Raw genomic sequence first — 13,417 nt, 5'->3', positions numbered from 1 at the left:
TTTTCCTGTTTAAAGTGTTTCATTTTTCTCTGCTTAATTAGTTATATTAATCAAACCACACTGCAATGTTCTGCTCTAATTTCCCCAGGTATTATTTCTTTTTTTTTTTTAATGCCACATGGTTAATGAACAAAACAAACATCACATTAGTCCTCGCTGTGTATTCTGTGTCTATTTCTTTATGTGTTCCACATTGTGGCGGGTTGTCCGTCAGTCTGTATCACTATTTCTGGTTGTGATCTTGGCTGGGAAATGTCCCTCTCTGTCTGTGTCTCAGACTCTTTGTGATTACAGTGCTTAGATACTGTTGTTGAACAAAAACACAAACTCTCACTCTTTTACTGCACAACTGGAGCCCGTATGATAACTAGAGAAGCGCTCCAACAGTGCTAAAGCAATCACAGGGGGTTTGCAAACATATACCATGTACTTCGCTTACTTTTAATGAGAGGCTTCAAAGAAACTGAATGCACTCTTACTTTGAAAAACTCCCCTCTGGAATGAGAGCAGCTTTAAAGTCGGACCAATTCGCCAAGATCAGTGTGTTCGGATGCAGAGGCTATGTTCTTTAATGCATCAATACTGACATCAAGGCCTTTTCCTTTTGTTTCGTCTTCTCTCTAATATCATTTTTTTTAAATTTTAAACAAGAACACTCAGAGAGCGAAATAAAACTTTGCCAAGAACCAAATCTCCTCTTAGTCAGATAGTAGTAGTTATCTGGATCAGTGATCCTGATCATGATACTATGATCATTCGCACTTTCAAGGCTTGTGATGATTTCTATCCCCATTATTAACGATACAGTAGGCCCAAATATATGGACACCCCCCATTACTTATTTAAATTTCAATAATGAGAGATACAAATTTTTTCAATTTTTTAAACTGATTAAGAATCAGTATATTGATGCAGATCAAATGGAATCTTCCATGGCGTAAGGTCTATTATTGGTTCAAATTTTGGCAGTACTTTTGATTGGTCTTGCCGTTTAAAAGAGATACATTTCCCATAATTGCAGTGCCCCCTAGTGGCCTACATTATTCAAATTTGGTTCATACCCCGACAGTCACATGCCAACCAAGGATCTCAGATTTGGTGTTGTTAGCATTTATTTTGACCAAGATATGCAACAGTTCGCGCTTTTATAGCTAGCTAGAAAACTTTACTCGCTAATAATTTGCCCATATTTTGACGGAACAAAAATTTTCACTCAACTCTAGATCAGGGCCAACTGAAGACTCTACGTGCCAAGTTTCACGCTGATTGGACAAATTCCCAAGGAGGAGTTGGAAAAAGTTACACACAATTATAGGCTGAAATGGGCGTGGCCCAGCCCAGGTGATTCAGTGCTATTCAGGGAATCTGTGGGTGTGAAGTTTTTGAATGTGCGACATACGGAGTGAGAGAAAACACGTTGACCTTGGTTATAGCGCCACCTGCTGGCGGACCTTCACCAATATTAAATGGTCTCATCTGAGCCCAAAAAGCAATTAACAGGAAAAAATTGAAGTGAATTTGTCAAAAATTGAGGACACCATCGTGTGCACAAACTGGCAAACATGACGACCAATATACTCTCGAAAACCATTTTCAAAAGCAACAAATACAAATAAATGCAGGTGAAATGCTTCCATTTTAAAGCTGAGCATACAGTAACAAAAAAAAAAACTGGATGGTGCTGTAACTTGTAGTTTGAGCTTTACAAAGCCCCAAACAGATTATTCTTGATATTAGCATTAGTTGTACTAGTTGAAATATTATTCTGCTGAATTTTTAACCCCGTCATGTGATATCACACATCCAATCAGTGCTACTATAAATCCCTCCAGACAAAACAACCTTGAATGTAACAGTTGCAAAGAAAACTTAATAATTTTACAAATATTTAATATCTATTTTCATGAGGTAGGTAGTTGATACAAATTGTGTTGCCACTATAGCTAACGACCATGCGTTTTGTCGTGAGTATAAACCTCTTTCTTCAGTCATTCTCTCAACACAGATTAGAAATCCAAACGCGAAAAAGTTTCTCAGAAAAAGTCCAAATATAAATTGTGTGTTTGTTTGACAACAGCCGTGATGAGTTGTCTCTGCTTCGTGTCAAACTGTCTCCTCGTGCCTGTCTCTGACTCCGTCCTTGTTCTCTGAATGTCCATGAAACCTCTTGGCCCGTTGGACAGCAAAGATGCATCAAAACCTTTAAACAAATGACCTATAAACTGAGGATAGAGAGACTACTGTATCTCCATATGCTGCTCATGAACATTCTTTTTTTACCCCCACCCCTCTATAAAAATCACAAGCTGCCAATAAATGCCACACATGCCTGCTTGCGCATACTCACATTGGGTTGATATTTGTGTCACCATTAAGTTATTCATTGTTTGTCTAATGGGGAATATAAATAACGCCATCACAACCCTTCACCTTTATATTACATTAGACCTTTACTCCATTATTTACTGTATGTTTTGTTATTTTTGACTGTTTTGCCATATTTGTGTGTTTATAATTAGATTTTTGTCCCAGCTTGCTTCATCCATTCATCCTCCTCATCGTCTTGGTCCTTGTGTTTGTTTTTGTTCCCTCCTCAGAGATTCATCCATCCATCTGAGCACCCTGTTCTCTCCATCCCCTTCATAGGAATGATTATAATTGTGGCTGTGGTCTGGTGCTGGTTGTCGGAGCTGGCGTCCCAGAGAGCAAGGTATGGGAGGAGCTTATCTCATCTAAGTTCATACACACGCCATAGATTATAGTTCACCCAGTTGATAAACCCTTACTTGGTTTTTCTAGGGCTTACAAAAGTACATTTTTCCTTAAAGTTGACGTGTTAAAAGGAGTCAACATCCTAGGGCTGTTCGGCAGGAAAGTGCCCGTGATGTCAATGCAAATAAATCTTAAAAATTACTGTTTATCTGGGAGAAGCATAAAAATAGGTAAAGCCTCACTTCACATACTTAACATTTTTTCATGCATTGCATTTATTTTATTCAATATAAATCACTTAGAGGCCAGGGGCACTTGGTTTTAATAGAAACACAAGTAAAACAAATATTACCAAGGTTGTTTTTTGCAAACACAACACCAATCAAATAGCCTAAGTTAAACCAACCGCTGAATGGTAGCCCGTAAGAGGCTTTTCATGTGTTAAAAGTTCATTACATCAAAGTTTTTGTCATTTTGATGAGCTAATCCTGACAATTATTGTAAAAAGGAAACAATAGCTTAGTATTTGTGCAATTTCACGTTAAAAATGATACATTTATGATACAATGGACAGTCAACGAGAGGGCAGTTTGGCAAAATATGAAGTGATTTGTCTTTAAGAACTTTCTTACCATTGTTTAGACATGATAGCACTGTTTAGAATGACAAATTAAGATATGAGCATCCATGGGCAACGGGTAACCATTGATCTGATTTTGTTTGGTCCCAAAACAAACACAAAATGACAACAAAAATGCACAAAATTACTCAAAAAAAAAAAACAAGAAGACTGCAAGTATATACAGAAATAACATATTATACGCTGTACAAATTGTCAACAATAATATATAAAATGACTCTAAAAACACAAAACAACAACAGACAGACAAAATGGGAGAAAAAACCTACAAAACGACAACAGAAATGTATGAAACAACGACAGAAATACAAAAAGGGAGAACAAACACAAACACACACACACACACACGTGGTAAAGGTTCCCATCTCTGTGTTAGAGCATGGGACAGAAACTATGGTGTCATTCTTTAGTTTGTGGTCAAATTGTTTATTGCACCTACATAAAAACACGCTCAGTTCTGGGTCCATTAGTTTCATATCAATGCGAGTGGCAAAGCGAAGGGGCTTAAATCAAATCGCTGAGTTATTATAAGGATGCACAGTGAGTTGGCTCTATTGTTTCTGCTCCTGGAAGAGCAACGCTATAATGTTAGTTAATTAAAATCTGACTGTAAAATGCAAGGTAGAGCCCACACTCTCTCATACAATAGAAAAGTTAAAAAGTCATCTTTTTAAGAAGATATCAGACAGTTTGTTAATATTCCAACAACATTTACTTTCAACACTCTCTCACTGTGTCTCAGTGCTGTGAGATTTACATAAAATTCATGAAATGAGAAAAGCATGTGTTTCAAGTGTTTAGCTCACACTGTGAAAGGAACAGAGATGCAGGTGTGGTGAAATTACACTGAAGCAAAAAATTACCAAACGAAAACCCCCTTTTTCATAATAAAAGGGGTTCCTTAGTCTGCAAATCCAGCTGAGACTATTGTGAAGTACAGTTTACTCAAAATATTCAGTGAACCAAGATGTTTCCATGAGGCCATATAGTGCACACACAGCAAATCCTGAGCACGTAGGGTATAGGATGAGGCAGTCGTCATGAAAACCCTCCCACAACTGACTGCCTTTTTATGCTTTTCTTTTTCCAAATCCATTTTTATTAAGAAACGTGTGCAGATATAACGAGGAATATTAAAGTCACCATATCCTGTAATGATCTGTGGCTTTGTTGGATTGGAGGCGTTAGTAACAGATGCCTGATGAGGTTCCTCTGCCAGTAATTTCACTAAAAACCTAAATAGCACCAGCCTGAATTTGACTATTGCAGCTGGTTATTTTAGGCAACAACCGTTTTAAATGAGTAATGGTTTCTTCTTTATACCAACGCAACTCGTTTTGACTGAAAAAGCTTCAAATATGCCATACTGTACATGATCCTACTATGCTTTTAATTCTGACCTTGTCTTGTTGAATTGTTTGATTTTCACACAATGTGTTGTCTTTTTCTCTCACTGTGTAACAAAGCAAATACGCATGTGATCAGGGTTGGGCTCAGTTATAATTGTAATTGTGTAATTGATAATTAATTACAATTGTGGAATGATCATATTTGTAATTTTAAAAACCTGTTGCTGTCATAATTGTAATTGAGTTCTGATAATTGACTTTGTTTTGTAAAAAATGATCAATTGTGGAACCATGTTACAGTTCTATGTACAGTTCTACATATATGTAGGTAACAATTATTAAAATATGTTTCACATCAAGCTTTTCCACATTTTACCATTTAAAAAATTAAATCGAGGGGTATAATGATACAAAAAGGACTCAGACGGCCACACCAAAAATATTAAAACCTAAATTTTCATTGATTAGGAATCCTAATCAGGTAACTAATAGATAATAATAATAATAATAATAGATGATAGAGATTTGTTTTTAGTGTATTTTACAGCTGATTTATGACCCATTATCATAATAGATGCTAACACAAGAGGAAGGTTAACTTTTATTATCTTATTTATTTCAGGCTCAGTAATTGTGATTAAATGTAATTGACTTTCTGAGGATAAAAAATGATTGTAATTTAACTGTAACTGGAAAAAATGCTGGTCACTGTAATCATAATTGAATTGTAATTGAGCATGGGGAATTGAAAACACAATTGTAACTGAAAAATGTAATTGACCCCAACCCTGCGTGTGATATACAGACTTCTGATCCAACTCTTTTCCTGTATTCCCTCAGGGGAGTGAGGTAGGATGGAAGTCCATTGTGACTATCACAGCAGCCACAGCAGTGCTACTGGTGATGTCTAGTTTATTAAGAGCTCTGGTCCGATGTTGACTGGATGGAGAACAACTACACCTGAAGGGATGTCTGCCTTAGACCAGCATCTGTTCTCTGCAGACTGAACCGGAACCGAGCCCAGTGTGACGGAGTGGACGACTGCAACGTGTGACTGTGACCTCTGAGGAAACAAACGGTACCACAAGCACCACACGGACTGAGAACATTTCTCACTGGAGGTGTAAAAGGATGTGCTGACCTGTCCACTAAAAGTATGCTAGTGCCGGGCCTTTTTCTCCTTTGTGTCTGTGGATATTTCTGTCTCTTTTAACTGTGTGACAAAAGGATTGATAACGTGTAGGGAATTGTGTTAGAATTTATTTAAAGACTATTTATTTATTTGTTTAAACACAACAGCTGATGGATGTCTCTCATACACATGCAGTGGGAACATTAAAGTTGCATTAACACCTTGAGTTATACATGCACGAAGAAATCAGTTTCAACCACGAGGAACCAAATGCGATTAATCTAAAATTCTTTTATTTTATAAATGAATTAATATACTGTACCAACAGAGCGGCTTTATCAGTTACCTTGAGTCTCTATAATAATTAAAGTTTTGGTCCTGAAAACCAATACTTTGGGTCTAATGAGGATATGGACATGACACCTCTGGTTAGGCATGCTATTTACCTTCCAACTTAAGGTGTGTTCACACTGTGAACGCGACTTCGGCAACTAATAGTCTCTTAAATCGTCTGTGATGAGTCACTTGAAGTGCTTTTGGGTCGCTTCATCGCTCCAGTGACGTAATGACTGGGGAATAGTATGTGTCTGCAGAGCTGGAGGCAGCACTGAGAGGGCTGCACACTTCACTGGCCGCACGTTTACAGCACTTACGATAGACAGCGCCACTTGTACTTATGATTTTAAATGCTCAACTTACGGAGTTACTGAAGGATTAGTTCACTCAAAATATACTTAGAATTTCAAAGGCTTATTCGAGGAGTATGCCACTTTCATTTTACGCCCCAGTAAGTTGAAGAAGGGTACAGCCCTCTCAGTGCAGCCTCCGGCTCTACAGACACTTTACAGATTTTCATATAATTAAAAGCGACGTTTCTAAATGTCGACAAAGTATAATTGTGCTTTAAACGTGTTTCCATTGAAGGTTGTTTTGGGCGAGCGCCTCGTAACACCCGTGAAATCTCATCCCGTGAGATTTCGCTGCAGAAAGACGGACGATCCAAACCTCCTGATAACACTCTGCATTCTTTAGTTGTTTCACGTCTAATGTGGCAGTAATAATTTTTATGTATAATACTAAGAAATGTCTCGGTCTCTTCTGTCTACACATACCATGCCATGTTTTCTCTGAGAGAAGTGGTCATGTGACCAGGTACGTCACATCATGGGACCAGATACGTCACACTTAGTGACGTGTATTTGCGCTTTTGCGACACATTTCAATATCGAAACATCTGAAATTCCTCCTCATGAAAGCGTAAACATTTTTTGCAATATTTGAGTGTTTTTTCTAAATTCAGGTGTTTCCATTACCAGTTTTTATTGCGCTATTTAGATTTTGCCCATCTTCAAGAGTAATGGAAATGCAGCTGGTGACGGCTGGGGGAGTGACGTGGGGAGAAACTCATTGCTGATTGGATGTTGCGACAGCGTCACTCTAAGTTTTTTTAACTTTGAGCGACTTTCAGCTACTCAGGACGCGTGATTGAGTCACTTAACGTTGCGTCATTTACGTTGATTTTAAGTGTAATCTATTCACCAGAGTTGCTTAAGTCGTGTTCGGTGTGAACGCACCTTTAGGCTATGTTCAGACTGCAGATTTTAATGCACAATTCAGATTTTTTGGAGATATCAAATTTTTTTGTGTTCACATTGCATCTTATATACGACTTTAAAGTATGAACCGAAAGTGGCTCTGAAGTCATTCTTATGTGAAAAAAAAGGTTTTGATGTAATACGTGACCATGAAGGCATGCACTGGGTTTACGAAGTTTGTAAATATGGAGGCATCTCGTATGAAGAAATATTTTACAATCAATTTCCTTCCTCTGTCGACATTCCACTCTGTCATTGCTGTGTTTTCCCCCCGTCTCTCCTCCTGGGAGGCAGAATTGTGACGTTTATCGCATTGCAATGATGTGCAGGTGGGATAAATATGACCTGGCCATTCAGACATCAGTCGCATTGCAAAATATCAGATACGTTCTGGATTTAGGACCACATATGGAAGTGGCCTGGGTCGGATTTGAAAAAATCAGATTTGTGCTGTTCCAGCTTTCTTTATTAGATCGGATATGGGTCACATATGGGCAAAGAAAAGAAAAAAAATGGATTTGGGCTCCATTTGCTGTAGTCTGAACATAGCCTCAGTCAGCAGTAACGAGATTGCTAATAAAGTCACTTACCGTACTCTTTAATTTGGGATTAACCTCAGGCCCACTTTTACTCTAAGAGAATGAGAATTTGCTTCAACTTTTAGAAGTGAAAATGAGTTTTGATAGCAAATTGTTGTTGTTTTCTCTTCTTACATTTGACTTGTAGGAGGATGCTTAGTGTACCAATATAAATCATTACAGACAGATTCTTAAAGGTACAAATTGTGCTAAATTAAGGACATGCTCCCTGAAAACTGCAAGCTTGTGCAAAGTCTATTTTAGTGCACTTTGAGATGACATTATCCTGAACATGGTGGTAAATGAAGGAGAACGCCCTAGGGTTTCCAATTTGTAGCTTGTGAGCAAAATCTGCGCCTTCACAGGAGCCAAGTTGAGCCCTGGGTGAATTTATTTAAGAGATGACAATGAACAAAAATGAATAAAAAATAAAATGACAATGTTATGGTTATGAATTTAACATTTTGGGTCTCTTTAATCATTCTTTGTTGGAATATGAATGTAATATCTGAAAGAGCAGGTTTCCATGGTAACATTTAATAGTCATTTGTTTAAAAGGATTGGTAAATGTTTTTTTTTTTTTTTTTGGGGGGTATCATGTTTACAAAAATACACACAGATAAAATTGTCATTAGTTAATATAAGTGCAATCACCAAGTTATCATCCAAAGGACAGTCGTTAGGTTGCTACCTGTCGCTAGCACATTAGCTGACGGCAAATCAACACCAATAGTTTAAAAAAAAAGATAAAAGTATATATTCTTATTCTGATTGTATTTGTTTTCCAGTTTGCAAAAGGCAAAGCGAACAATCAAATAGTAATTATTCCTGAAGTTATCATTTTTCTGGTTTGGCTAACTGGAGATGAAGTCGAGCTGTTTGTGGCATGACGTGAGTTTGACTCCCCTGAGTCAGACTAAGCTATCAGTTCCATGTATTAAACGACTACGTTTACGTTTTGTGAATTTTCTTGTTGAATACGTTAATAGCATGCTAGCAAACATATAGCAGCACAGTATATCCTTTTTGTTGGTATCGTGTATTCTTTGTGTTTCTTGTAAATAGATATGACATAAAGCACTATAGGAGGATATTTCTTAAATCCATTTGTACGAGCTTTGTAGAAAGTGTACTCTATTTTGAAAGAGCAATGTATATTTGATAGCCAGATGATATACTGTACGCTATGTGTCAAAGTTTTTCTATGGTGATGTTGTTCAGAGGAACTGTGAGCCCTGTTATCTATTTTAGGATCTTGTGTTTAACGGTGCTGAAGTCATTGCATGCTTTTAAACTCACATTCAGGAAATTAACTCATGGTTTTTGGATATTTTGGGATTATTTTAAGTTTTAGAGTCAGGATTAATATTTAACATAAAAGTAACTTAATGCTTGACCATTGTTTTCGCTGCCAATGATTGTACACCTTGGGAACGTTTTCACAATAAACTACAAAATGCGTCTTTGTCTGTTTACTGAGTTTTCTTTGCAATACAATCGGAATCCTTTTTAAATGCGACTGAACTCACAGGCACTGTCTCTTTTCTTTTTTCATCTTACCCCATGGCTATTAATAGTTCCACGAGCGTTTTGTGTTGGCCTGTGTTTCCCCAGCTTGCTGCTTTGCTTCAATCATTGCTCTCAGTACGTTCACGGCTATTTTGTTTCCTGGAAGTCTATTTTGCACCATCAATGATTCAATAAAACCGTTTTCCCGACCCACGTGGTGTTTGAGAACTTTCTTTTCTTGGCTACTGGTGTCACTGCACATTTTTTTTTTGGTTCTTGTGAAATCCCATTCACCATGACACCCATCAAGCGTCAACCTAAGTAACGCTGGCATCGCGTTACACGGGTAGCACAGATATTAATAACGCACTCTCCTGATACACAACCCACATGCACACGCACACACAGCCTAGTCTAAGCAGATAACAGGAAGTGATGTGTCAACGTTACTAAGATGGGCTCTAGGGTTTACGCTATATACCAGTGATTCTCATATGGGTGTACTTGAGTTTAGAAAATTACAAATGAAAGCATTCAAAATATTGGGTTTACAAGACAAACACACAAAATAAGAGAAAAATATACTGAAAAAAATAAAAAAAAATACACAAAATGACACTATGCAAAAACACACAGTGAGAGAGAAAAATAATTACTACCAGCAAAACACAAAACAACAACAAAGAAAAATACATGAAATCAATGCAAAATACACAAAAAAAACAGAGGAACATACAAAAAGAGATAAGAAACAACCAAACGACACCACAAACACACACACTGAGAGAATAACTTGAATAATACCAACAACATACACAGAAACGACAACAAAAACACACAAAATAAGAGAAAAATATACTGAATAATAAAAAAGAACAGACGAGCAACAACAAAATACACAAAATAACCCCAAAAACTCACAAAATTATGATAATCATTTTGATTATAACATCAACTGAAAAAAAGGATCAGTCTTGTTCCCACATCAGGAGGGAGATGACAGGAAATGATAAAAAATATAGAAATAAATCTATTCAGAAAACACTAAATACAATTTCATTCTACTTATTTACATAATTAAATTATTTAAAATGTGTGTTATCACTCATTCATTTCATTATTGTGTTCTAGAGTTGATTTTTTTTACAGAATACAGAGCAAAATGTGTTAGCCACACATAAGCAGGTACTTGGATTCAAAAGTTAGAGAACCACTATACTACAGTTGCAGGATTCATGTGTTACTAAGTTTAAGTGAAACTAATTCTCTAAAAGTAGCCAGAATGTTCACCTTCCTGTAAATAAACTCATGGTTGAACTTTATTTTACATATTAGCTTATAACATTAAAAACCACCTGTCATTTTTCTTGTGGAGCAATTGTTTTTAAGACGCGTTGCAACATTAAAAGTGTGTCTGAACCTCAGAAAGTCTGAACATCTATCCTCTTCTTGCTCTAGGCCTCTGAGTCCAGCAGAATCACCCCAAATCCCTGCCTTCATTAATATTACATTCAGCTGTCAGCCTAAGAGGCAAACAGTCAATTAAAAACAGTGGAAGGCTAAATGTGAGAGCAGCCACAGGCAAGTTCAAACTAACCTTGTTCAGGTTAGCAGGTTAGCTTTAGTCGTAGTCTTTGGACTAAAATGAGTTATAGTCCAGTTTTAGTCAACAAAAAAAACATTAAGATTTTAGTCAAATAAATCAGTTACATCTGTTAATCGATTAAAATATAAAGCATTTAAGATTTCGTCCCATGTGAACGTAATACAGTAGTTTAGTTATTTTTTTATTTGTTAATAAAAATATCAATATATTTGATTTTGTTTTCATTCACCCTTATTTTTTTAAGTAGTCATAGTCTCTTTATTGTCACCAAAAAACTGTAGTCGACAAAAATTAACACCGTGTCAATCTGTCTATCTATCTATCTATTTATCTACGTATCTATCTATCTATCTATCTATCTACGTATCTATCTATCTATCTATCTATCTATCTACGTATCTATCTATCTATCTACGTATCTATCTATCTATCTATCTATCTACGTATCTATCTATCTATGTATCTATCTATCTATCTACGTATCGATCTATCTATCTACGTATCTATCTATCTATCTACGTATGTATCTATCTACGAATCTATCTATCTATCTATCTATCTACGTATCTATCTATCTATCTATCTATCTATCTATCTATCTATCTATCTACGTATCTATCTATCTATCTATCTACGTATCTATCTATCTATCTATCTATCTATCTACGTATCTATCTATCTATCTATCTACGTATCTATCTATCTATCTATCTATCTACGTATCTATCTATCTATGTATCTATCTATCTATCTACGTATCTATCTATCTATCTACGTATCGATCTATCTATCTACGTATCTATCTATCTATCTACGTATCTATCTATCTACGAATCTATCTATCTATCTATCTATCTATCTACGTATCTATCTATCTATCTATCTATCTACGTATCTATCTATCTACGTATCTATCTACGTATCAATCTACGTATCTATCTATCTACGTATCTATCTATCTATCTATCTACGAATCTATCTATCTATCTACGTATCTATCTATCTATGTATCTATCTACGTATCTATCTATCTATCTACGTATCTATCTACGTATCTATCTACGTATCTACGTATCTATCTATCTATCTATCTATCTATCTATCTATCTATCTATCTATCTATCTATGTATCTATGTATCTATCTATCTATCTATCTATCAACGTATCTATCTATCTATCTACGTATCTATCTATCTACGAATCTATCTATCTATCTACGTATCTATCTATCGATCTACGTATCTATCTATCTATCTATCTATCTATCTATCTACGTATCTATCTATCTATCTATCTACGTATCTATTTATCTATCTACCTACGTATCTATCTACCTACGTATCTATCTATCTATCTACAAATCTATCTATCTATCTACGTATCTATCTATCTATCTACGTATCTATTATCTATCTACGTATCTATCTATCTATCTACGTATCTATCTATCTATCTACGTATCTATCTATCTATCTACGTATCTATCTATCTATCTACGTATCTATCTATCTATCTATCTACGTATCTATCTATCTACGTATCTATCTATCTACGTATCTATCTATCTATCTACGTATCCATCTATCTACCTATCTATCTATCATCTATCTATCTACGTAGCTATCTATCTATCTACGTAGCTATCTATCTATCTACGTATCTATCTATCTATCTACGTATCTATCTATCTATCTATCTATCTATCTATCTATCTATCTATCTATCTATCTATCTATCTATCTATCTATCTATCTATCATCTATCTATCTACGTATCTATCTATCTATCTATCTATCTATCTATCTATCTATCTATCTATCTATCTATCATCTATCTATCTACGTATCTATCTATCTACGTAGCTATCTATCTATCTACGTATCTATCTATCTATCTATCTACAACCTTTTTTGGATCGTGGCCACATTTTGATATCAAGAATTTCTGGTGACCCCAAAGTTTTTGATCATGACCTTGTTTGAGCTCAGATTTATTTATTTTTTTAAACTGCATTTTAGTTTAACTAGATTTATATTTCACAAAGTGAAAGTAAGTTGTTTAGGATTGTGTGTTGTTGAAAACCACTGATTTAGTCACTTCTGAATAGATTTATTTCTATAGTTTGTATCATTTCTGGTCATCTCACACCTGGGGTGGGACCAAAACTGACACTTTATTTGTTAAGTACCTCCTGTAGTGCCATCTCAAGGTACCCCAAGGGGTACGCGTACCCCCATTTGAGAAAAACTTTATTTCTGCCGGTGCTCTCTTATACAGTAGCTCTATAACACAGAA

The 13,417-nt window shown here is 35.8% G+C and overlaps 1 protein-coding gene across 1 annotated transcript in view; it reads left to right on the top strand.

Annotated features, from left to right (window-relative positions):
• The window catches only part of ccdc136a (coiled-coil domain containing 136a), a 44,742-nt gene extending 37,931 nt beyond the window's left edge, over positions 1-6,811 (top strand). Inside the window, exons 9-10 of the mRNA XM_028450039.1 lie at positions 2,598-2,710; positions 5,542-6,811. Coding sequence (XP_028305840.1) covers positions 2,598-2,710; positions 5,542-5,554 — 126 coding nt within the window. The 3' untranslated portion in view covers positions 5,555-6,811. The remainder of the gene's footprint in view (positions 1-2,597; positions 2,711-5,541) is intronic.
• The last annotated feature ends 6,606 nt before the right edge of the window (positions 6,812-13,417 follow it).

Source organism: Gouania willdenowi, chromosome 6, assembly GCF_900634775.1.
Source record: "Gouania willdenowi chromosome 6, fGouWil2.1, whole genome shotgun sequence".
Taxonomy (NCBI): domain Eukaryota; kingdom Metazoa; phylum Chordata; class Actinopteri; order Blenniiformes; family Gobiesocidae; genus Gouania; species Gouania willdenowi.
The sequence above is the reverse complement of the archived record's forward strand: the minus strand, read 5'-3'. Positions and strand labels throughout refer to the sequence as shown.